General features: G+C 45.5%; 1 protein-coding gene and 1 long non-coding RNA gene across 3 annotated transcripts in view; one reads left to right on the top strand and one right to left on the bottom strand.

Annotated features, from left to right (window-relative positions):
- LOC146785819 (uncharacterized) overlaps positions 1–18,027 on the top strand; it is a 58,215-nt gene extending 40,188 nt beyond the window's left edge. The window contains exons 2-3 of the long non-coding RNA XR_014970812.1: positions 13,763–13,875; positions 17,894–18,027. This is a non-coding gene — a long non-coding RNA (uncharacterized LOC146785819). The remainder of the gene's footprint in view (positions 1–13,762; positions 13,876–17,893) is intronic.
- Positions 1–26,169, bottom strand: part of PHC3 (polyhomeotic homolog 3) — a 590,730-nt gene that overhangs the window by 23,054 nt on the left and 541,507 nt on the right. For both annotated transcript variants that reach the window (XM_085635115.1, XM_085635116.1), the window contains one exon: positions 13,628–13,856. In XM_085635115.1, coding sequence (XP_085491241.1) covers positions 13,628–13,856 — 229 coding nt within the window. The remainder of the gene's footprint in view (positions 1–13,627; positions 13,857–26,169) is intronic.

Genomic DNA, 26,169 nt, shown 5'->3' with positions numbered 1-26,169 from the left:
GTCGGTGGGTGTAGGGGGTGCTCCTAGTGCAGTCGGCCACCAGGAGTCGTCCCAGGCTGAGGGGGTGGGTCCGAGGATGAGGACCTCCGTCTTGTACGAGTTCAGCTTCAGTTGGCTGTTTCTCATCCAGTCGGCGATGGCCTGCATTCCTTCGTGGATGTTGGTTTTGGCAGTGTGGGGGTCTTTGGTGAGGGAGCGGATCAGCTGGGTGTCATCGGCGTAGGAGATGATGTTGAGGTCCTGTCGTCGTGCTATGTGGGCGAGCGGTGCCATGTAGACGTTGAATAGCGTTGGGCTGAGGGATGAGCCTTGGGGGACGCTGCAGATGATCTCGGTGGCTTCGGAGCGGAAGGGGGGAGGCGCACGCTCTGAGTTCTGCCGGAGAGGAAGGAGGTGGTCCAGTCCAAGGCCTTCTGGATTACGGCGTCGTGGAGGCATGTTCTTAGTGTGCGGTGTCAGACCGTGTCGAAGGCGGCTGACAGGTCCAGGAGGATGAGGGCCGTGGTTTCTCTGTTGTCAAGCAGGGTCCTGATGTCAGTGGCGGCGATGAGGGCAGTTTCGGTGCTGTGGTTGCTGCGGAACCCAGACTGGGGCGGGTCCAGGATGTTATTTTCTTTGAGGAAGCTGGTCAGTTGTTTGTTGACGGCCTTTTCGATGACCTTCGCCGGGAACGGGAGCAGGGAGATGGGTTGGAAGTTCTTGAGGTCCTTGGGGTCCGCCTTGGGTTTCTTGAGTAGGGCGTTGATCTCTTCGTGCTTCCAGCTCTTCGGGAAAGTCGCTGTCTCGAAGGAGATGTTGATGGTTTTCCGGAGGTGGGGTGCGATGGTGCTGCTGGCTTTGTTGAAGATGTGGTGTGGGCAGGGGTCTTCCGGGGATCCGGAGTGGACGGTGTTCATGATCTTGATGGTGTTGTCGTCGTTAATGTTGGTCCAGGCCAGCAGGCGGTTGGTGCGGGTGGTGGTCGTGGGAGCGGGGGTCTCAGCGGTTGCCGGGGTGGTGACGGTGTTGAAGCTGTCGTGGATGTCTGAAGCGCACGCCATCGTCCCACATTATTCAATAAAGAAAATAGTGCTCACTGACTTATAAAGCAGACCGTGTAACACCACAAGTAAAAGGTCCAGTCGTTATGGGAGTTTACAAATGCAGACAAGGTGGTACCAAGGATGGACTAATAAGCGTATTCACAAATAAAAAGCAATGATTTCGCAAAGACAGTAACAGGAACCAATTGAAATGATGGGTAGGAAATGGGCAGGGCTTGTATGCCATACCTCAATATAGCATGCCTCGCAGAGCAGCGCATGCACTGCCAAGGCTCAACCTAACATTTTTTATTTGTGTGTTGATCATCTTGGATTACCAACTTTTCTCATTTTCATTTGGATCGGCTGCCTCGCTTAGGTGAGGCTGCGGGGCGCTTCTGGGACAGTCCCAAGATTTCCTGGGCTTTTCAAAAGATCAGATCATGTAGGATTTTGAGCCTAATTAAAACCAGAGAGCAATGGAAATTGCTGACCTAAAGCAAATCTGTCTTCAGCGTAACTCTGCTGTTACTGATGCTAGCAACTGTAGCATAGCATTATTTGGGACAGCCTCTTGTAGAGTTCAACTGTCTGTTTCTGAAACGTTACAGTAGCTAGCTTTTTGGCACCCTACAATAGCCTATCTTTCAACTTGGAGGATCCCAGTTTGGCTTTTATGACCTGTGATCAAGCACCCACTCTGATTCACAGAGCACTCCACCCAATGTGCACGGACTATAGGGGATGGTGAACATAGAATCCTCTTCAAGGCATGTCATTTAGCGTATAGTGATACATGGTCCTCCGTACCCTCTCACCAATCAAAGCCACTGAGCATTGCATTCAGTCGCACAAGTTCTGTGAGTGGCTCTATTATGAGGGCAAACGGGGGGGGGGGGGAGGAGGGGCATCCTTGCCTCGTGCCACGCTAAACAGGGAACCTGTCGATAGGGCTCCGTTCACCCTGACCTGAGCCCATAGGTCAGAGTAGAGGCCCAGTAGAGTAGAGACCCAGCCTCAGAAGCGCGGGCCGAATTGCATCTTCTCAAGCACCACCCAAAAGAAATTCCAGTGCCTGGTGTCGTATGCTCACTGCAGCTCCCTCCCAAAGTTTGTCCAGGCAGGCCAGCGCCATGTGAAGGTGACAGAGGCAATGCCTGATGCTCCTCCCAGGCATAAAACCATCTGGTCTGAGCAGACCAAGGAGCAGATCAAGGAAGCAAAACGTGTGCCCAGGACTTTAGCCAAAATCTTCCGTGCAGCACCAGGAGGTGGGGAATCGGTAAGGATGAGTAATGTTTATACAGTTCCACTGGAAAGGGATTTGGGCTCAGGGTCTTTCTCACTAGCACAGATGATAGAGCCTGCTGAAGGTACTGCACCGCAAGTAGCAGTTTGAGGTCAGTGCTCTGTCGGGTTGAGTGTGCGGACACGCAAGTCACGGATAAAAGGGTTTGCCTGCTCCAGGGCATCCGGCTAATGAAAGGCATAGAGGGATTGCAAGTGGGAAGCAAACTTGTGCTCCAGAAGGTCCGCCTCTCTCAACATATCCCCCTGGATTGATTGCAGTTCTGTGGCACAGCTGCTAGGCTGTTGTTAGCCAATACAACAGCTTGCCTACCTGGTCTCTTGACTCATATACCCCACCCTGGGAGTGAGGCCACTGAGTCCAGAAATTTCGGCTTAAGGGTCGCACAGGCCTGTGCCAGTTGTCTTAGGGCCGTAGCACCCAGGATTGACCCCCCCAACATTCCCTGCATGCCCGCAAACTGCCACAGTGGGGCCATGTGTACCATGTGCACTATTAAAGGAAAGGACATATAAAAAAGGATCGCAGCATTCCTGGATCCCCTCGTGAACACTGAGTGGTAGACCCTGGAGTAGCCATGCTGACCCAGAAAGATACAGTTCACGCCAAATAGATGGGTTTCCTGGAACAGGAGCGCTGCAGGGCGGTGGCGTTTGGCATATGCCAAGCCCACCCGCCCCCATTTAATCCTGTCATTGAGACTATTTACATTCCAACAAAGTATAGCGTGTTCCCCTGGATGGACCGCTGGTACGGGTTCACCCATCGCAACAGTTGTGATGGGGTGAGGCACCCATCAGGGGCCCAATAAAGACTCAGTGATACATTTGCATCAAGGTCAACAGGGTAATCGAAAAACATGAACCAATAAACCACATAATCCGCAACCAGCAAAGTTTGTGTCTCATTTGTAACCCCCCCCCCCAGAAGCATATGTTGCCCAAATGAGTACAAAAGGCCAAACTTCCCAATCAGAACTTAACAGAACAATAAGTACCCAGTCGCCCGTATTATGGGTAACACTGCATGACAGCGGTCTCCAACGGAGGGAGTGTAAACCTACAACATGGCGCTATTGGAATGAGGAAAGAAAAAAAGACCCAGAGGAGACAACCCGGAGATGGGGGATCTCCCTCCTTCCCCTCTACCCCCCCAGCCAACTAGGTCACTATCGTTGGACCCAGCCTGTGCGTCCAACGCAATGAGCATGGCGCATGCAATAATCAGTGCAGCATAGTCAAAATCAGTAGGGGGGAGTAGGAAGATCAAGAGTGAGGCAGAGTATCGGAGGATCTGACGAGGGTTGGTGTATCAGAGAGGCCCACCTGCTCTACCTCCGCAGTTGATGGGCTTGCCGAGGTCAGCCTCCCACTGCATCTGGACCAAGCCCTCCGGGATCAGTGTGCCTCCTCCGGGGTATAAGAGCAGGGTGAGGTGGAAGAAGCTCCCTGGGCTTAGGATCTGCCCAGCCCGCTGATCCCGTCAGACTCAGCGGACGCTGCCTTTTCACTCACCTCCCAGGTCTAGTCAGGAGTGTAAAAAAATGCATCGGTAAGCCAAAGATAACCTTAAGGTGGGCCGGGAAAAGCAACGCGTAGCTGATGTTAAGTGCCTGATGCTTTTGTTTGACATCCTGGAAGGAGCAGCGCTGCTGTTAAACTGCTTTTGTATAGTCTGGGAAGATTGGGATCTTTGCATTACGATAGCGCAGGTCCTGCTGATTCCGAGCCTCATGAAAAATCAGGTCTCTGTCCTGGTGATTGAGGATGTGTGCTATCACCGGGCGGGGGATCCTGGGCGAGGCCTCTTCATCAGGGCCCGGTGTGCCCGCTCCACCACAAAACAATGGGACAGTTTATCCACTGGGACCCAGAACTTGAACCACTCTTCCAAGAGGTCACTCAACCCTGTGACCTCGACCCCCTCCGAAGGCCGATGAGGCATAGGTTGTTTCACCTGGAGCGATTCTCAGGATCCTCCACCCTCTCATCTAGTGCAGCAACCTTCGACTGTAACTTAGATACCTGACTTTTAAGTGTTGCCACGTCGTATTCGGTCATGAAAATCTATGCCTCAGCCTCGGTCACTCTCTCCACAACCTTGCGGAGAAGGAAGATGTCGATGTGGATGCCATCCACATTAGATTCCACCGCCTCCCTAGAATCCTGAACTGCGTGAAGGATAGCTGTTGGTTCCAGAGAGGGCTAAACCAGAGCCACCGGGGCGAGGGGGCAAGGGTTGCACCCAGATGCATCCCCCCTCTCTTCCCCACTGAGAATCGGTCGCCGGTGTAGTGAACTGGTCTATTTTAGTCTGGGCAGACACCCAGGATGGTCACACCTCTAACAACAACAGCAGCAGCAGTCCGCGTGTGGTGCTCCAGGTGGGCTCCTCCCCCAAAAGGCAGTCATCAACCAGAATCCAATGGGGCACCAGCCCTGGCCCTGCCACAGGGTCTTGTCAAGGCCGTCAGGGGAAATCAGCTCAGGGTCCTGCAATCCCACACTGCGCTGAGTCACCACCCATTTCTGAGCCAGCAAGGAATCAGTTGAGTGTCTCTGCGGCAGCCAGGAGGAAACGGTAACAAGGATGTCAGGCCAAAAGCCCCCTCATGCTGTTTCTTGTTCTCTAGAAATGGAGGGGGAGGCCCCATTCAGAGAACTAAGCAGGCAGGCACCAGCGCCGAGCCTTGCTCCTCCCATGATAGACCCATAGTGACACACCCTCAATCAGTTTGGGACCCCCTCCGGCCCCAGCCGCTTTTCACTTGGTTGTAGGCCCAGCTGCCCCACTCCTGCGCCCTTGGTTGCCTGCCAAGGAGCCACGAAGCAGATGATCACCAGGGGCAGCTGCACGTTCCTTAGTCACTGATGAGGGGTGCCCGCTCCAGACAGGGGGCACCACAATCCACAGCAACCCCCTGGGAAGGGGGCCCACCGACACGGTTCTGGTAATGCCCTGCAACAGGAACATATTTAAGGTGCGCCGAGGCTACTTGCCCTCAGCCGTGCTGCTGCCATCTTGGGCCTGGCGGCATTCGATGGTTCGCTCGAAGGAGACACAATCTCTCTGTAACGACCAATAGGATGCCCCCAGATAAGCACCTCGGGGTCCCCAGAGATCAGGGAGGCAGGTGTAGGCGTCCGAAGGAGTCGCTGTCAGGTAGGTTGGGACCAGATTTTAATCCTGGTAACGGGAGCAGTGCTAAGGCTTGACCGCCATCATGGCCTCCTTGGCCACATACCCTCATTTCTTGTTTTTCAATAAGCATGAGGGCTTGTGACTTCACAGTTTGTCCCCCAATTCCATTGAGACATTTCTGCACTTAGGATTGTTTGAGCTTGAGCAATCATAGGATATGGCAATATCCCTCTTTGATGGAGATACATATTGCCCAGCAGACAGTAAACACATAGTCTTCCAATATTTTAGCACTACTGCATGCCCAATGTGGATCAGGTGTACAATAAGACTGCGTCTTAGTTTGTATAAGTGTAACATTATTTTTGCAGTCTTGTAATATGGCCATTCCACGCAATCCTAATGAGCAATGGACATACTCTTTAGTTGTTCAGGCCCACAGCCTCTCTTAAGTCAAGGAGGGGAAGGCCCAGAACGGTGTAAAATTAACAAGGATGCGACGAGGAGAGTATGCACATCACTTGGGGCCCCCAACAGCTGAGGCCAGTTCTAGAGTTCCAATAGTGGCTTATGCAGTGACGTTTAGTAAACACTGTCCATAATAATTCTTTCAGAGCCTATGCATTTCAGTTACCTATTGGTCCCAGCCCCAGCTCAGAGTATCAATGGAACCCTGACTGAGCCGCGCTCCCGTTAGCAGTGGATTGCGCAGCTACTCGTGCTTAGCCTTGATATCATGCAGACAGAGAAGTGAAGGTCCCAAGGTGGCCTGCGCTGCAACACATCGGTTCTCCATAAACAGCCGCTCATTACCTGCTCCACCAATTCCAACTGGGGCCTCTGCCACCCTCAATACATGCCCAACCAATTTATATAGAGGGTTAGGCACCTACCATTGCAGAGACTGTCCAAAACCAGCTGATTTAGAGTGAGTGAGGGGGTGATCTTTAGATGAAGTTCACCAGGGACACTTCTTGCCCATCTGTCTGAAGGCAAGCTCCATTTTTCTTTTTTTTTTAACCTTGTATTTATTTATTTATAAAGTTTTCTATAGCGGGAACAAGATCCCGAGGGATATCGGAGCGCTTTACAATAGGATGGGAGGAAGAACATAAATGCAAAATCGACATCAAGTAGGAGTAAAAAACAGGAATGATCGCATATTCAGGGACAGTTGCACAAAAAAAATATATATATATATAGTATAGGATAGGATTTCAAAATAATTAATAAAGTAACTTACATTTTACCTATCCTAATGCAATCTTAACAGTTTATGCGGAGACCTTCCATTTGTGTCCACGTAATTTCCATACAAAAAAGACGGATGAACCTGTCCAGCAGCAAGATAGTGCTTGCTTTTCTGAAAAGAATTTAGTCACTCAAACAATTCCTCCATTAATTAAGTTCTTCTATATAGCAAACACATATTTTGATGAATAAATCCACATAAAAATGTGGCCTCTTAGCACACATAGTGCTTTTTTAAGTGAACTAGAGCCTACAAGTCCTTTTCTTTTTATTATGTTTTGATAGGGAGGTAGTACTGTTAGGCTTTTACAAATTCCTTTCATTCCCTAGTTTGTATCTCCTTATGTCATTTACACTGATGTTAATCTTTATATGCGAGTTTCTTACCTGATACTTGGATGGTTTTAAGTGGCTAAACATGTCACATATGTCTAAAGATGCAGAATCTAATGCATATCTGGCCAAATGCTCTGTTTTGGCTCAGAGTAGTGCAATACACGTACTTAAGCTTAATCGGAAAGGCTTCTAAGCATAACACCAAACAAGAGAGAATGATCGATGTCTAATACCAAATAATTAGCATCCTAGTAAAATCAGTGAATATTCTATACAGCAAGCAACTTTTCGAAACAGGCCATTTTCTACATTTTTAATCTACACGTCGTTGTGAATATGTCCGCAGTACTAAATGCTCCATGTCCATAGACCGAAGACCAGTTTAAAATAAACATGGAAAGAATTTAGATGGCACTCTCCAGCTATTGCAAAGTAAAAGCACTATAAATGTAGATAATATATTTTGGTATTGCTTTTACATAGCTACCCTGAAATTAAAGAATTATCAACTATCATTTTAGCTAGGACCAGCATGGTAGTATGTTGAACTTTTCAGTTGAAATGGATAAAATTGCTTGGTGAAAGGGCAGAATATTGAACACATACATGGTACACCTTAGAAGGATGTGCGTAATGTTATGAAGGGTACATATCAGAAAGTGGATTATTATTTTGGAAATGGGGGACCTTTACCACCTTAATAAATGCACTAACTCTGAATAAATGCACTCTGGTTTGGTATCAACACAATTCATTCCGAAACTCTGCTCATCCCTTGGGAGAACAGGCGACAGGCAAATTTATGAAGTAAAAAAAACAACACAAAACTCCTTAACCAATTTATAAAAATAGCAAAAAGAAGATGTACATTTTGAAACTTTAAGGAAAAAAGCGGCAAGATAAAGTAAAGCAACACTGAACAATATCAAACCCTGGCTGACCTGGAACTTGGGCACAATTTCACATCAACTGTCCAGGAGCTGAGGATGGATATACAAAGGAGGTAGCTCCAAACAAAGTTTTTACCTTCGCAGGTAGTCACAATATCAAACCCTGGTTGACCTGGAACTTAGGCACAATTTCACGTCAACTGTCCAGGAGCTGAGGATGGATATACAAAGGAGGTAGCTCCAAACAAAGTTTTTACCTTCGCAGGTAGTCACTTTTTTTCGGAGTTTAAAGCCTTCCAAGATCCAAGGCAGAAGCCATCAAGGGTCCTTTAATGTTGCATTCCTTATTGTTGAGCTCCTGCTGCTGGTGCCACAAGTATGCCATGCTGGATTTTGTAGCCGCCAAGGTCATATTACTGCTGGGATAGATTTGCCACTTTGGCCTGGTCCAAGTTTTTTCCTTTAAATGTAGATACTTTGTTGTTTCTCATAATCCTCCATCAGAAAATAACTGTAAGCTGCTGCAGGGCACAGCTCCATGAGCCCACATACCTTTACAATGAGGTCCACTCAACCCATTTTCAATACAATACAGGGCATTTTTGCCTTTCCCCCCCTGTGCTGGTGCCCTTTTGGCTGCCTAGTGCCAATGCAGGCACCCTTGCACTACGGTGCACGCATGCCTGCATCGTACGATTAGCTGCCAAGGTTTCAGATTGCTATGTGTGACATTTTCAGAATTTCAGTGTAATTATGAGTGACATTTCAACGAATATGAGTGAGACTTTCTCACAAGTAAAATCAAACAATGAAGACGATGGAAACATATAAATATCAGAAATTACACTCATTTGAGCAACGAGAAACTATAAGAAGATCTTAAAACTGCTGCAAAGCACCAGAAATGGAAGGGCACACATAGTTAGGGGTCATAACCTGGCTGCAGACCGTAATTTATTTAAAAAAGACACATTGAGCAGTTGAATATAAATCAATTCGCTGATTACAGCACTGCGCTCACCACCACCCGCTATTATTAACCTGAGGCTGAGAGTAAGTTGCATGGCTAGTCTAAGCAATTAACATTACAATACAATGAGGCATGACTGGGGTTGGGGGAGGAGCCATAACTGCTAAGCCAGGTCTTCCCTGGACCGAAAACAAGCATCCTGGGATCGGTTTCAGGGTAATATAGGTCTCATCACGTGAAGGTCTTCTTGGCTAACACGGATCAGAATGAAATGGAGGTTTGTCACCTGCTTCCACCTCTCACTGCGGAGTTCCCTTACAGATGCATCAAAAAGAAACACAACCATAGTCCAAAGACCAAGAACGAATGAAACTACTTCTGTTAACATGACTTCACTTTAACGGACACCGCAGCTTTAAAAATTAAATTCTGCACCTATATCATCCCACTACCAAGGAGTAGCTTATAGAATTACGGATGCCAACAACACGAGATCCCAGCTTGTACCACATAAATAAGATTCGGAGAATACTGTATGCCTATACTATGTGATGACTGAAACTCGTAGTATAGTATGATCCAAAGAGCAGAAATCAATACCTTAAAGAAAAAACCTGGCTAAAGCAGTTTCCCTGAAACATGTTGAGAAAGATTTATAGCATCTTAAAGTTTGATATTTTCTATTCATAATAAAGATAAATTAGAAGTAGTGATACTAATACATTACATTTTATTTCCAGACTTTTTGTGAAACATTAATGTATAGCGTGCTCACCTAAAGGTTTGTAAAACTGATTGATTTGAAGAATCATAAAGAGCAACAATGACTCCAAGAACTATCCTGGCAACACAAAAGTAAAATGAATAAATAAAAGGGCACTTGCTCTTGAGCGTGAGTTCGATATATCAGAAGATTTTACAGCCGTCTCAGAGTCAAATAATCTATTAAAACCAGGCTCCTAACCTTTACCAGTGCTTTGGACTGAAGCTCTTGGGAAAGAAGCATCACTTAAAAGAACTACAGAGGATCTGCAAGCTACTTTGATTCAGTAAAGTCAAGCACAAGCACACGATAGACATAAGCTTTTCATACACAATTGAAACTTAATGAAGAAGCACAATACGAGCATGCTCTGTAGAAGACGATGGAGTTGGAAGGGTGAACAGCCATCACAACGCATGCGTTACATCGCATGCATTTACATCGCAAGCGTTACAATACAAGCGACGTTACGACGCGGACCATTACTACACATCCCATTACATCGCATGCGCTTTAACAACGCATGCTTTTAAAACAGATCTGATGTAATGGGCGGGCCCCGGGAGGGACGTGCGCCAGGACAGAGACGAGGAAGAGACGATGCTGGGACCGGAACCAGGAGAGAGGAACCACGACGAGAGAGAGGATTGTGCTTAGAGTAGTAGTGTACGGTAGTGTTTTAGGCTTTAGGGCTTAGTGTTGTGTAGGGTACTGTTTTAGGCTTTAGGGATTAGGGTTTAGTGTTGTGTAGGGTACTGTTTCAGGCTTAGGGCCTAGGGTTTAGTGTTGTGTAGGGTACTGTTTTAGGCGTTAGGGGTTAGTGTTGTGTAGGGTACCGTTTTAAGGATTAGGGTCGTGTCAGGGGGTCATAGTGCATGGTAGTGATTAAGGGTTTAGGTTTTAGGCTTTAGGGTACTGTATTGTTTTGTGCTGTAGGATAGTGTTGTGGAGTGTGTGTTATGTAGGGTACTGTATTAGTGTTGGGGGTTAGCTCGGTAAAAAAGTGCAATGTAAGAGCATGCAGGGGATTGGTGTGCGTTGTAAAGGGGTTTTGTATGCATTTCAAAGAAAATGCGAAGTAATGGTTTGCGATGTTATGACTTGCGTTGTGATGGTACATGCGAACTAACAACTGTGAAGTAAAGGCCTGCGTTGTTTTAGTTCGCGATGTATCGTCATACATCCGGTTGGAAGCCGTTCTTTGTTTACAGAACTGAACTATTACCAGCTGCTACTACTGCACATCTGTGCTAGTTCCTAATGGATTTGTAGCAATATTTCTTGTTTTAGACCAAGATTAATACAGATTCAGAATCCATCAAAGAGGCATATGACAACACAAAAGTAAAATAAATAAAAGGGCACTTGCAAGAGTTTGATATATCATAAGATTTTACAATCATCTTGTGGCTAAATAATCTAAGACCAGGCTCCTAACCGCCACCAGTGCTTTGGAATGAAGATCTTGGGAAAGAAGCTTAAATGTTCTAGGCAGACCTTCTGCACCTATCACCATACAGTCAGTTGAGCCTGTACTGATCTTGCACCGCATTAGATCTCCCGGCTGCAAGGCACTCATCTTCCTAAAGGAATTATATGGGTGGTACGCGGAAGCACAGAGGTGGAACACACCCTGTTTAAATAAATAAAGAGACATTTGCAAAACACCTCCAGGAAAAAAAAACAGCTTAATTTCACGGACTGTAACAGAAGAGTTCCAGACAAGCATGACATTTCGACATAAAGACAAACAAGTATGTAAGGGTTGAGGAAGGGGGCTCATAATTTAAAATACATAATTAGAGGGTCTTTCGCCAGGGAAACTCACCATCAGGTTGTGGGCATCAGTGAAAAGTTCTAGAACCCTTTCTGCCTACTATCCTGCTAAAGTTCTCTCCGCTTTTTTACTCACCAGTATTCTGCCCATTTGTCTTTTCCAACACATGCTACATAATCATCTGCCTGGACCATTCAGTAGCTTAATCCCCATCCACGTATAATGCTTTGCTTAGGTCCTGCATAAAAGGGCAATGCCTACAATTCCTGCTTTCTCCTCATTCAAAAGACAATGTGTAAAGATTAATGCCTGCAGTTTAAAGGAGAATTTTCTCAACCTCTTTCATAGTCGTGCACCACTGTATTCTGCAATTATTCATTTTTATTATAACTTACTCTCAAGTCAGAACTGAAATAAAATACCTCCTATTCAAGAAACATACTAAAACAGAACACATAAAGAAATCATTTGACAGGGCGGACTGGGTACTTATCTTTGGTAACCCTTTTTTGGTAAAGCTACTTACGGAGAAGCAAGAGCCAAGGATTGGGACCTGGCACAGCTCTGCTAAAATTATTCCAATCTAGAGTCTGTTCTGACTGGGTCGGCCACCACAAAAAAAAAAAGTGATGAGGCAAGGGTGCGGGAGGGGGAGCGCTGGAGTTAAATATTAAACAACAAAAAAGGAAAACTTACCCGCAGCAGCCGGTCACCTCCCACATCGCGCCTCGGCCTCCCCGGTCCCAGCAGACACTGGGACTGAGTCACAGACTCCCTGTGCAATCCCCGCACTGCTCTCATACTATGAGAGCAGCGCCGGGATTGGCCTGAGAGTGCTGGAAGGACGCTCCACTCTGGTCAAGGAGTCTGTAGGGTTTCTCCAGCCCGGCTGTTCAATGCAGCCGGGTTTGAGAAACCGAAGTGCGCATGTGTGTTTGGCTGGCCTGAGTCGGCCGGCCAAACACACATGTGCACTTAGAAGTGCACACAGCACTCCTCATCCACCCTCCCAAGGCTCCACCCCTCCCTGCTGCACGCTGGGTCAGCCTGCAATTGAAAAATAAAACGTTGAAATGATATTGTTTTATTTTTTCAGGTGCTGACTGAGTCAGTGGGGCGACGCTCCTCCACCATTACGTAGGAGATGCCCCTGGTTTTCTCCCCCTAAAGCTGCTCCCCTTTGAGAGGCCTGTCCATCATATCAAGTAGGAAAGCTATAGAGAGCCTCCAGGAGCCTATTAAGGTATGTTTATGGATTAGCTGAAAGTTTACAATCTGCAACCACCATCTTTCTCCCTCTATGGTATTAAATGACACATTTTGAGTGAAAAAGAGGCCCAATGTACTTTGTTAGTTTATGTGGATGAATTGACATTGAAAACAAAATTACAAAAGTAATAAAGTATCATGTACCTACTTTTTTTCTAGCTCTAATGTGTCAGAGAATAGACACGGGAAGGAAGGAGGGATAATGGTGGCAATTGCTACTTGTCCGCGTTAGAGTTGCAAAAAAGTGGAGAGAGTTACACTGGAAGAAGTATGACTGGACTGTAAGAATTGGTATTGCGGGCCATTCAAGCTCACAAAAATGTATTTGGTACAACTTACCCTTTATGGTTTTTGTAGTTCTTGCAATTTTAGTAGGTAAGTGTATTCAAATGGTTCAAATATTTACCCTTCAGACTCATTTCATAAGTTTTGAAACCATTTAGGGCCAATTTTGATGTGCAACTAGGTACACCGTGTGATTTAACTGTGATCTATAACACAATGTGTCATTGTTTTCCAAAACATTTCATGTTGTTGAGTTCACTAATGTGTAAGATAGTGTGCCTCTGTGCAGACAGAAGATAAATGTAACGGACAAATTGAACTTGTAAATATATGGATAAAAGAGCTGAAATTGGATGGCAGAGAGAAATAAGGACATCTGAAAAAACAGCCAGTACTGCTGTCTTCAAATGGCAATGAGTTGAACAGCTATTGGGTTGTGGTTTAATCCACAGAAACTACAGTTTACTGAAAGGAAATTTTGTTTTTCCTGGTCCTTGAATCCCTATACTGGGTACAGGAATACACAATAGGCCACATACAGTATCCCCAAAATGCTCATCTAATATAGTATGAATAAAAAGAATAATGCTACTATCTTGATTAAAAGCATGTACCTGGCAGAGACTGTACGAAGACCCAAACTTCCTCAACTGTCCAAAGAGAAGGACTCCTTTGTTTATGCTGTGGTGGATCTAACTGTTCTGAAATTTTTCTTTTTCTCTTCCCCCGTAACTCTCGTTCCCTCTCAGCTTGTCTTCTCAGACGTGTTGTCATGGCAGTCGGCTTAGAGTCCTCATGCGAAGGCAATAATGCATCGTCACCAGGTGGATAAGGATTTGGAAGCTGGAATGAGCAATACCAGGTATTACATCCTGCTCTATGTATATTATGAACAAAGGAACTTGCTAAATGAAACCACGTCCAATCAAAACATGAATCCAATGATATGAAATTGAACAACAAGGTCTCAGCAGATAATACGAAAAATATAAACAAAGAAGGTCCAGTTCACATATGGATTTGGGTTCAGAGAAGCAAATACAATGATTTACGGATGCAAGTTCAAGTCTACTGCTCTCTAAACATTCATTTACAATTGTGAATGGATTTCTGTACGAGCAAAAATTGCACCAGTAACGATCAATATTATTTGTGAGCAAAGCCACTTAAAATGGAAAGTTGTTAGCATTTCCCAGGATAAACAAAACAATTTTCAAAGTGCAAACACCCTTGCATGGCATATTTAACCATGCATAAATGTAGACTTGGTACATTTACTCGTTCAAAAATATCTGATGTATGATGAAATTCACAAAGACCTCCAGAACTTCTACTGGGAACATATGACTATTACAGAATTCTAAGAGGAGTAATGAAATCCTCTTAAATTCAAAATAGCCTGAAATGTAATTGAGATGTAGACACAAGCTCAGGGGAGTACATTTCAAAATATGTTTGTGATATAGTTCCAGATGATTAGTTACTTACCAGTTATCTTAACACCAAGTTACTTCCTCGTCTCAGTACTTAATGATTGAGCAAATCCCACTCTATAGAGAGGCTTCCCATTGATCCCTATTAATGTGGACTATCAATATCACTGATTTAGACAAACAAATAAATTCATCTGATGCCTTTTAGGCACCTTCCATCATTTTATCTACCTGGCTAGATTACTGGGATTTAACAAGCACCACCACAACTTGATGCATCCTATTTGCCAAAAGAGAAACAACTTTAGGGTTAGCAGTGGATTCATCCTCAAACTACTCTAGTGGCTATCTCTTGGTCAATATGCAAGGAAAAGTCATTTTGTCACTATCAGCCCAATCCTTCACCATAATGTTCCCAATGTTCCCAATGACAGAATGTAATGTAATGTGGGTGAGGAGAATTATACTGATCAAACAACTTCCTGAGATGTAGAAGGAGCATGGAAATCCAGATTCATTCTAATAAGGTATCACATTTCCCCATTTGTGCCCCTGAAACATAATTTATTTTGGGATTCTGTCTGGAGCCTGATCCAAAGGATGCTCTTGATCCTTTTATTGAGCTTGTGCCACAGCTCTGTCAATCGAGGAGTGCAGTTCAGTCTAACACTATTATTAGTCCTTAATTGCTTGAAATATCTTGACCTGAACAGACACAGTACAGCAAATCAAGCAGCCTTGGAAGAGATTCCTTCTTAAAGGTGAATGCCAGAAAAAAACTTTGCTCAATACCTTATAGAATGTCTTCTAAGCCTGTGCCGGACAATGACCCCAGGTACAGGGTGCTTCTCGTCTGTACCGGGAGACACACCTCTTCTTCATGTCCTGCGATCCCAATGAGCAGTGCTGCAACACAGAACACCCTCTCAAGCAGGGAATTCTGTATGGAACTGAATGCAGAAATCTGACACTTCACCCCATGCTCGCTAAAGCAGAGCATAGGGAGACCCCCACTGCTTAGATGAAGTATTCTATTCAAGAGGCTATAGTGGCACACCCATCCTTGATGAGACAGGAAAAACAGAGATAGAGGGAACTACTTTAAACAGAATACAGTGGAAGTGTTAGTTTTATGTTTGTACCTAAATCAATGATATTGGTGGTCCACAATGAATTGGAGATGTGTGGAATACTATCTATGGAGTGGGAAAATTTTCCTCTAGCAACATGTGGGCTCGCTGTACTTCTAGTAAATCTAATATTAAAGAGCACATCCAAATGTTGGGTGGATCAGGGACGATGTTGACCTCAAATCATGAGGTTATTTATCCCAGATGAAGCATGACATCCTTCAGGGTGTGTGAGGACATCAAGAAAAGGACACACTGTCCTTTACCACTATCCTAAAGAACGGCACTCATATCTGTCTCTTCCTTTCTCCTCCTTAGGAACTGTGACTCCCCTCAGTGACGACATTTGAAAGTGGTTGGGTAAATGTTGGGCATGACTTATGATGCGAGCGAAGCTTAATAGACAAACGTGGGGTCCAGGTTGGGTGCTCCTCCTAAGACAAAATTGAAAATAGATTGGCAAATGGTGCATTTTAAAGCAGATGAATTTAGTGAGAAAGCAAGGTTTATAAAGCAGTGGGAACGTATAGTCTTGAAATATTAAACACATTAAAAAATTGACCTATATCTTATTGCATTAATATGTTCAACAGTTACTGTAATGTACAAATTATACAGCACAACAACTTCAGCCCTTTAAAGTGTGTGCTGGCCTAGTGTCTTGCACTGCAGAGAAAATGCTCTAACCAGGTTTAGGGTGTCACATAGCCGATAGGGACATTGTCGACATCACTAAGTTAGCATGGCTCGTGCAGCCATGATGCTGCTTTTGCGTACGTTATTACATAACTTTTTATTTTTGCAAGATTCTGTTTGTCTTTCACATGAGAATGGTCTGTTGTGTTCGTTCTTTGCCTGTTCCTGGAGTTTAGTCTGAACTTTGTGAGCAAGGTCGATAAAATATACCCCTTGTTATTCTGTTCTGGTCAGGCCCTAGCGCCTAGACAAAACATACCACTGCAGTTGTGGCTGGAGACTCGTGCTTTGATATTACGGGGATACATGTCTGGGTAACACACACTTGGAGAGGGACCTTTCCAGGGAGGAGAGCAATAGCCAGCTTCGATGTAGAAATACCATCTAAGCTCTAAGGTATGGGGTCTGCTGACAAAGCCCAGAGATCTTCTATTATATAATAGTACAAACTCTATTCAAGGGGAGGGAGGTTAGGCACTATGGGCCTGATGTAGGAAGCAAAATACCAATCCCAAACGTAGAAAATTGCAGAATTTCCACGTTTGCGACTGGAAAATAGGCTTGTGCAATGTAGAGAGGGAAAAATCCAAGCGCAAAATAAGGAATAGCTAAAAACTAGAGAAGACATTTAGCGATTCCTTAAATAGCAAATTTGACCCACCGACTCCCAAATAGTGAAATCGCCCAAAACAATTAGCAAAGTAATGTATGAAAAATTGCATAATCACAAATAGCGATTGCCTCAAAAATCGCTATTTGTGAGTCGCAAATTACCACCAACTCAAAGCAGGTGGTAAACAGGTGGACTGCATACAAACAGCCTCAGAATGCATCAGTTCCCACACAATGGCAGCCCAGTATGTCATTGCAAGGAGGATGCGGATGCAAGCAGCAGCACAGAGGATGAGGAGGCGACAGGAACACATATACAGAGCGCGCATCACCCTTTTCCAACTCACAGAAGAAGAAATACATGAGAGGTACAGGCTTCACTCCACTACCATTCTAGACCTGATACATGACCTGTATCCAATCCTGGAGCATCATACACGCAGGGTGCACACAATTCCACCACATGTGCAGGTCCTGTGTTCCCTGCACCTACTTGCATCAGGTAGTTACCAGGGGGTGATAGCTGTAGCTGGAGGTGTCTCACAAAGTTGCCTGTCAAGCTTCTTCAACACCTTCCTGGATGCCATGCTTCAAAGAATGCACCATTACATCCGGTTTCCCACCATGCAAATGGAACTGCATAAGACCAAGATGGATTTCTACCAGATGGCCCAATTCCCACATGTCATTGGGTGCATTGATGGGACACATATTGCAATCTGCCCTCCCTCTGCTACTGAGTACGTATATCGGAACAGAAAATCATTTAATTCAATCAACGTCCAGGTCATTTCTGATGTGTCACACATCATAACTGACATAGTAGCAAAATTCCCAGGAAGCACGCATGACTTCTACATCTTCAGGCACAGTGGAATCTATACAAGTTTGGCTGGGGGCGAATTTGGAGAAGGATACCTGCTAGGTAAATGCATGTGACACACTCTGATGTTTACCTTGGATGTATCTTTTGTTGCCTGTGATTGATGTTTCATCCTTTCCCATTTAGGTGACAGCACCTTTGCAGTGCGTGCATTCATACTCACCCCATTCCTCAACTCATTTACCCCAAGTGAGAGAAGATACAACGCTGCCCATAAGTCGACGCGGAGTGTGGTAGAGCGGACATTTGGACTCCTGAAGAGCAGGTTCCGCTGCCTCCACAAAAGTGGAGGTGCACGGCAGTATCGCCCCGAGATATGCTGCAAAATCATTGCTACCTTTGCCATGCTACAGATCCTGGCCACTAAGAAGGGAACCCCAGTGGAAATCACAGATTTGGACTCAGAGGGTGAGGAATATCCACAGCCACATCACAGAGCACCAGGTGTTGTAGGGGCCGCAGATGGGAGACACAGACGTGCTGATATCACACGCAACTATTTCTAAGTAAGTAATGACACCAAGCCGATACTGATATTTCCATAACAGTGTTTTATTGTCCTTACATCAGGCAATAAGTTTGCACACCACCTCACAACACTGGCCACTGTGTGCCTTGATGTGCCCAGCGTGGCATGTCCACACTGCATGCACATTGTCAACCACTGTCACTGTGTCACATGGGTTACCTCACCCATCAGCGAATGTCAGCAACAGCATGGTCTTATTTCTTGCGTCCACGCACAGCAGTGCTTCGCTCACTGTACACACTTCCCTCCCTTGACGACTGCTCTGCTGATGGCCTTTGCCTTGCACTACGCCGTCTGGGCTCAGCAATAGGTGGAGTAATGCTGCTGCGGCTGGTGACCTCCTCACTGTCTCCACCATCCCCAGACCCTGTGGCAGCAATGTTGGCTGTCTGGAGCAGTTCAACAGCAGTGGTGACCTGCACCAACCCCCTAGAAACATTCTGGCTGCAGTGGGCCATTTCCAACTGCATGGCAACTGTGCGCCTGCTCAAGACAGATGTTGCATTGCATAGGGGGTTTACCGCCTTTGTGTATCCATCCACGCGCTGTTTTTCCCTGCGCCTTGCGCCACGTTCACTGTCCAATTTGCGGCATAACTGCTGTACTGCCACAGTAATGTCCCTCATGCACTCTGCATTGGCCCTATGACCCTCAGCAACAGTGGTGTTCAGTTCATTGATGCCCCTCTTAATGTCCCTCATATTCTTGTTCAGAGACACCAGCTGCCGTTGCATTAATCTAATTGTTTTCATTTGCAGCCGCTGCACCTTCACCATGGTGCCCTCAAAACCCGCAAAGACACTGGATTCGTCACCCTGCTCAGACAGACTGTGTGCCCTTGGTCTGCGTCGGAGACCACTGGTGTGGCTACGCTGTATGGATGACTGTAGCTCGGGAGACTGTGCTGGCTCTTCGGCCATGGTCTGTGGAGCTTCCATGGTCTCCTCCACTCCTCCCTCCATCTCCTGAAGTGTTTCCACTGTGTACCTCCTAGGTCATGGTGGTAGTGGTGTAGGTGTGACATCTGTGGCTGTCTCAGACTCCTCCTCCTGAATATCTTGTTGCCCAGGTGCATCATGTGTCTCCCTCTCTTCTGCTTGTGGCGCAGGTTCGCCTTTGGATACAATATGTCCATTTACTGACTTTCATTGCAGCATTTGTATTATATTAAATTACATGAGTTGCTATTCACACTGACAGTCCTCCGCTTGGTTATTGACTGATGTGAGGCCCCTGCAATTGTGTTCACAAATCTCACAGATATGCTATATGGGTTTTGGGACTACATCTCCCATGATGCATTGCTGGGTGTTGGCAAAATGTGGACTGGAGTGGAATTCTAACTTGCTCATGGGGGATTGGGGAGGGTTCAGGACATGCTGTGCATGCATCTTACCTTGTCTGGTGTTGTCTCGGGCTGAGGTGTCCACGTCTCCTATGCCACTGATGGTCTCAGGCTGGAGGGTGGACTCCACCAAATCATCAAGGGGGGTTGTTGCAGGCACTGTAGATGGTCCACTACCTGTCTTTTTGGCTTGCTTCAGCCTGTCTGCTACCCTCTCCTTCACCCTGGAGCGCAAGTCATACCAGCGCTTCTTCAGGTCGTCGATGGAGCGCTGGGTGACCCCAATGGCATTGATCTTGCCTTGTATCTCCAGCCAGATCTTTCTCTTCTGAGATTCAGGTACATGCAGGGATTTTTTGCCAAATAACTGTTCCTGTGTCTTCACCACTTCCTCGATGAGGACCTCCAACTCTTTCTTGCTAAACTTGTGCTTCCATTTCCTTTTTGCATGCTCCTTTCCCTTCTCCTGTGTGTCCATCCTGTCAGTTGGTGTCTGCCTGAACACTCCTTTGCAGCTCCTGGGTGTGTGCTCCTGCTCTCTGCCTGTCACACAGCCTCGGGCCCTCAGAAACAGCATGGGTGTGGCCACTTCTTGAATGTGATGTCATCAGTGAGCACCTGAATAGCAGATTCGCTAATTTCTGATATTTCAAAATAGCGATTTCGCTAATACCGAATCAGTATTACAGATTCAGTATGGGGGTCTGTGAAATTTAAGGACTCTCAATTTGTTTGCGATTTTTTTTATCTACATAGCGGTTTGCAAACATATTTTCACCCACACCTGCCCCTATAGTACTTTCTTCATTGTCTTGATAATATGACATCTCCCCCTTCATAATGAATGGACTGTCTGCGATGCAAACTGTATTACTGTTATGCATTTTTCTGCTTGTTGTGACACGTATACTGCATGTTAGAGCACATTAGTTAAAATAAACATTTTAAACTATAGTCCTGTCTCGGTCAGATCTTTATTGTGGACAGGTGCGAGTGTGAGCAAAAAGGTGTGTCTTGTCACCACGCTTTCTGAGAGATTAGGGAGTGTTGTCTTCTGGGTTGTCGAATCATTTCCTTCTCCATGTTTGGGTAGGAAAGTGAGTGAGACACTATAGCTAGTCGGTCCTGGGCTCGTGGGTACTAAGGTGGCAGGAAGGCATAGCCCCTATACACCATGGTCCCATTTTCCTGTGCATAGTTTTGTGTATGTGCAGAATCCCTGCAACATGGCGCCACCAACGTTTGGTCTGGTACTTATTCACGAGACCCCGAGTAGCACAAGTGCTTGTCCACAATACCCTCTCATCAGTTGCGGAGACGTCCGTAGAGTGAGGGAGATAGCCTCCTATATTCGAAATTGTATAGGTTTTTCAAGCTTGAATTCTAAAAGGTTTTGTTTAATATTAAACCAGTATTGTGCTGACGTTTCACTTACAGTGTATATAATGGCAAATTAACATTGCCCCACCTAACCGCACTGCAGCTACTGCACATTTGACCCTAAATGGAGTCCCCATGCGGGAGCGGATTTTATATTTGTCGTAGAGGCAGATGCTGCTTACCGCTTCAAGATTTTTTACTCCTGGGTTAAGTTTCCTGCGTTTGATGGGAACGAAAATTTCTTTCATGAATATGAACAGGGGGCGGTACCCCAAGTTTACCGTCTGTATCATTTGCTTTAAGTTCAGTTGTCGGCTCGACAGCACACCATATGGTTTAATGGCGCCCTACCTGACCCTGTTTCGATGGTCCGTCTTGGCCCATTGTCGGTCGACGGGGCCACCTGGCCCATTTTGGTGGGCTACACTCCACATACAAATTATCAGGCTGTTACACTCGCAGAGCTCCGAATATTACACATGAATTACATTTATATACATAGAAATGTCATATAATATCTTGCTCGTAATGTACTGGTGGCTCCGGCGGGTGCCGCTCAGCCACTAGGTCATGGTGGCATGGTTATACGTCCTATCATGATTAATTCTGTGATGGGAAAGCGACCTCAGAATAGGGATGAATTCCGTTCTTGGTTGGCCGAAAAATTTGAGCAACTTGATGCTGTTTTTCCACACACCTCCTGTGGACAAACACAGGATCCTGACCATGAGTTTACCAAAAGGCCTAATTCCCAATTTAGCAGATTGCACCACTGGGGGGAAGGTGTTTGCTGCTGTTTATTCCCTGTGCTTTGGCACCCCCTTCATGACTGTACTTCTGACTGTTCTTAAGAAGGTTCAAGATGAACACGGAGCGGAGGCAGCAGTAGAGTTAGGACTGAGGCTAGTTGGGGTATTTCCTTTAGTCTCAGATATGATACTTGCAAATGTAAAGGGGGAAGCTGTTAGCTTGCAGGTGAGTCAGCGCCTAGAGGCAGTAGCTGACATTGATAAACAAAGGAAATTGCCAAAGATTATTGCAAAAGTATATAAATACTTGGTGTGCAATAATTTGGATATTAAACCTTTTAATCGGCCACAAAATAAGCCTCCGCAAGAGAAGGAGGAGCATCTGGCCTTTGCTAAGAAGACTTTGAGAAAAATAAGCGGCAGCAACAGCAGAAGCAGGGTTCGCGTGCAGGTTCACCGACACCTGATGCTTCTGAACGTAGATATGATTTGCGTGACCACACTAAACTTAAGACATCGGAACGATTTTAGGTTCCTGATATGCGCTCTCCTCATTCCTTTCAGGAATCATCGGACCCACAGTTCGGCGGAGGGGAGTGGCAGGATCGCAGACCAGGGGAGACCGGTGAATTAAGATTTGATCAGCCGAGACAGTTTGAAATCAAACAAAAGACAGAGGGGCAACATCAATACCGTGCCCGGTTCAGAAGAAAAAAGTAGCAGCCTTAACAGCGAAGTATGCCTCAGACAGTCAGAACATTACTCGTCGATTGGAGATGGGATGTGACACTCCTCGACAGCGCGGCAGAAGTTACAATAGTGCGGGAGGGACTACGTCCTTGTCTGGAGGCAAGAACAACTTATACTTTTGTAATAGTGGAAACAGCAGATATACGAGTTGCACCCCCTGATAGACTATGAGATAATCTTCCAAATAGAGGGTGATATCAGACGGACGATTAAGGCAATGTTTTAGGAAAACCTTACGTCCTCATATGACATTTTGTTAGTGGAGGCTGATTGGCCTCCCCCATTCGTCTTGGCTTCTTCGTGAGGGGAAGACATGATACTTCCGAGTTTTTCCTGTAACGTCTCTGAGGAGGCTAAAGAAGCTTACGTGTCGGAATGGGCTTTGGCCCTAGCGCCGGCTGTGTATTGTAATCAAATGGGCTGGGACAAATTTTCACCAGCACATGAGATACCTTTACGTTCTATGCCACAGCCACAAGCCCAATACCCAATTAAACGAGATGCGAAAGCTTCCGTGAATGAAATATTGACCCAATTGGAACATCTGTGAGTAATTGAACCCTGTGTTTCATCAATGAATAATCCTCTTTCTCCGATAGTGGAACCAGACGGTTCCTATTGTATAGTGTTGGATTATAGGAATTTGAATACTCTTGTTCGCACATTTGCCGTACAAAACACACATAGCTCTGCGTTGATCAATAACATAGTACGTAAAAAGTATAAGACAAAACTGGATATTTCGAATGGGTTTTACAGTCACAATCTGGTTCTGGACAGCCGTGACTTGACCGCATTTACAGCCAATTAAAAAAAGATTTGTGTTTGCCTATGGGCTATAAGAACAGCCCCGGAACTTTTGCAGGGCGAGTGGTCTCTCTATTATATAACATAGACCTGGACTCTTTCTCATACGTTGATGATATTTATTTGACAGATGACAAGTTGATACCACATCTGGTCCGCATGATCGCATCATTATGTCTTTTGCCGACCTAGGATACAAATTTAATTTTGCTAAACCGCTTGTTTGGAAGTGATCATTTTGGGTTATGAACTCAACAATGCAGGGAGGGGCTTAGCCCCTCATTTCTTGGAAAAAATGTGCACAATTGCAACCTCCGTCCACTTTAAAAAAGTTACAATTTATGCAGGGATTTTTAAATTTCAGATGAACACATATTCCGGAATATGCCCAGGTAATCAAACCGCTTTACGCATTGATACAACCAACTTTTTCGACTGCCAGCTGGCTTCCGAAACATACCGCAATTCTTCGGTCTTTGCAGTCTGATATGCTTGCGACCAACGTTCTATTAACACGTGAATATTTTATAAATTTAGTTATACGGATGATTCCTGGTACAGTGGGTTTCACGTACTTGACGTCCAATGAGGGGGATACAGTGCCCATTGCATACAAATGGCACTTGTTTACTTCAGCGTCGGTGTGTTTCTCTCTCACTGAAAAACTGCTTACTGCAGTCCAGATGGCAATTCCTAAAGAATGCTCTCTGGCACAAGGTAAACACATTCTCTTGGTCTGGCCTGTGCCAGATCTTGAGGCTGTCACGAAGGTGAGTGTTCTGAATTCTAAGGCTTTACATCCTCAGTGGATTCAATGGGCAAGTTCCTTGATGTCGGCTGATGTCACTTTCATCTTTGACTCATCATTGCAGACGCAGGAGTTTTTACAATATTAACAGGTTAATCCTCCTCCGTCGTTATTGCTTCCTCTGGATTGGTACAAATGTATCATTTATACCGATGGATCTGCTCAACCGGCCGTAGTCTCTAAACAAGCTTATTCGGCTGCCTGCGCTATAGTGGCAGGCACTATGGTTAATGGGGAGTTTAAGTCTGGCTTGGTGCACACACAGACTCTAGGAGACTGTACAGCTCAATTGGCTGAGCTGCGTGCTTTGTTGTTGGCTCTAGAATTCGCTGATCCAGTGATTCCCACTCTTATAGTGTGTGATTCCTTTTACTGTGTGCAATCTTTTAATGATTTGTTCTTTTGGTCACAAAATGATTATCAAGATTCTAAAGGCAGCGCAATAAAGCATAAAATGCTTTGGGTTCGAGAGGCAGCTCTTAAGGTGAACCTACCACTCACACATATTATACATACTCTTGGCCATCAGGGTGTGGGAGCACATGCTGTGGGTAATTCTTTGGCTGATGAAGCAGCAAAATGTGCAGTTGCCAAGAAAATGATATTCTTGCTGCTATAGCTGCAACAAAAGAGGGGACGTCGTTCCCGCAAGGTTTTCCTTCCAAATACTCATCATTTGTCACCGGAACAAGTTCCGTTTGCAACAATACCGACCGTTGGGGATCGACTGATTCCCAACGATGATGCAGGCTTTCTTTGATTGTAGCGGCTCATGAGGGCATGGCATCTGCGCATGCTGGAGTTTCAGCAACAGTGTCCCTCTTGCAGCAGCGTTATTGGTGGTGTGGCTTGCATAGGCAGACACATAGTTATGTTCTGTCTTGTGATATTTGTCTGTTATCAACAAGAGAGTGAGGGATAATATAAAGGAACACTCTTGGTCCCCCAATCAAAGTAGTATAAACAACAAAAGAGTGTGACTTCTATCACAAAGAGCGAGCATGAAGAATCATTCTCGATTCTTTAAAAAGCCCTCACTCACCAACCTAGTTGGTGACATGCTTCATCATTGGGCCCCACCGGGAGAGGCCGAGTGCCTCCCCGGTGTGCTGCGATGCCAGAATTACTGCGGAGCTGGATTTTGTGGTGAATAAGCGAAGGTGTAATGAAGTGAGTTAAAGTGTCTGGATTGTGCTCAAAGGAAATTTTATTAAATGGCCAATCAGACACACTAAAAACAAGGTGTGGGAAAGAAAGGGCTGAATAGATTGTTCAGCTATTTCCGATGGAGTGGGGTCGACATGTTTATGCCCTAGTGGTGTAATTTACCGGGCATTCTTCAGGACCAAAAGGCTACACCTCGGCGGTATGGGTGTGTTAAGGCCCACCCTGACCGGAGGACGTGAAAGTGAAATTAGTGTCAAAAAAAGTGCAATCAAAGTATGGTGGACGGTCACTCTTGTTCAGAGAAACCAGATTGCACCTGTAAATAAATAGACAAACAATAACAAACATATAAAGAGAAGACAGGACAAACCGTTATGTTCAATCTTGCGCAATTGTTTGTTTCAAGAATATCATGCTCTGGTGCGCTAAAGCTTTCACTTGTACTCAGGGTGATTCAATTCTCTGAGGTGAATGATCACATGCACTTGATTTCAAAGTTTCAATACAGCCGGCTAGATTAATGTGACTGGTACCTTGCAAATAGCGCTATTTCACCTGCAAGCCTACCAGGGGGTTTAGCGGTATCTCGTATTTGGTGGGAAGAGTTTCTTTAGATCCTAGTAAGTGAGCCTTGGTGGCGTGGCCGAAATCCCACACAAACACATGCTACATTAAAACGATATTTACAAAATATACAGAATGTGTCTCACGTTAAGTGTGAAAATTGTCCACACCATGGGTCTCGGGAGGGGGGTTGTGGCGAGAATGGCACACCCTAAGGAGAAAAGAAGAAGGGGAGGGGGGCGAAGGAAAGAAAAAGGAGTGAGTTCTAGACCCACAAGATGCGTAATGCGTAATTCACTTATC

The sequence above is a fragment of the Triturus cristatus genome, chromosome 11, assembly GCF_964204655.1.
Source record: "Triturus cristatus chromosome 11, aTriCri1.1, whole genome shotgun sequence".
Classification (NCBI taxonomy): Eukaryota; Metazoa; Chordata; class Amphibia; order Caudata; family Salamandridae; genus Triturus; species Triturus cristatus.
The sequence above is the reverse complement of the archived record's forward strand: the minus strand, read 5'-3'. Positions and strand labels throughout refer to the sequence as shown.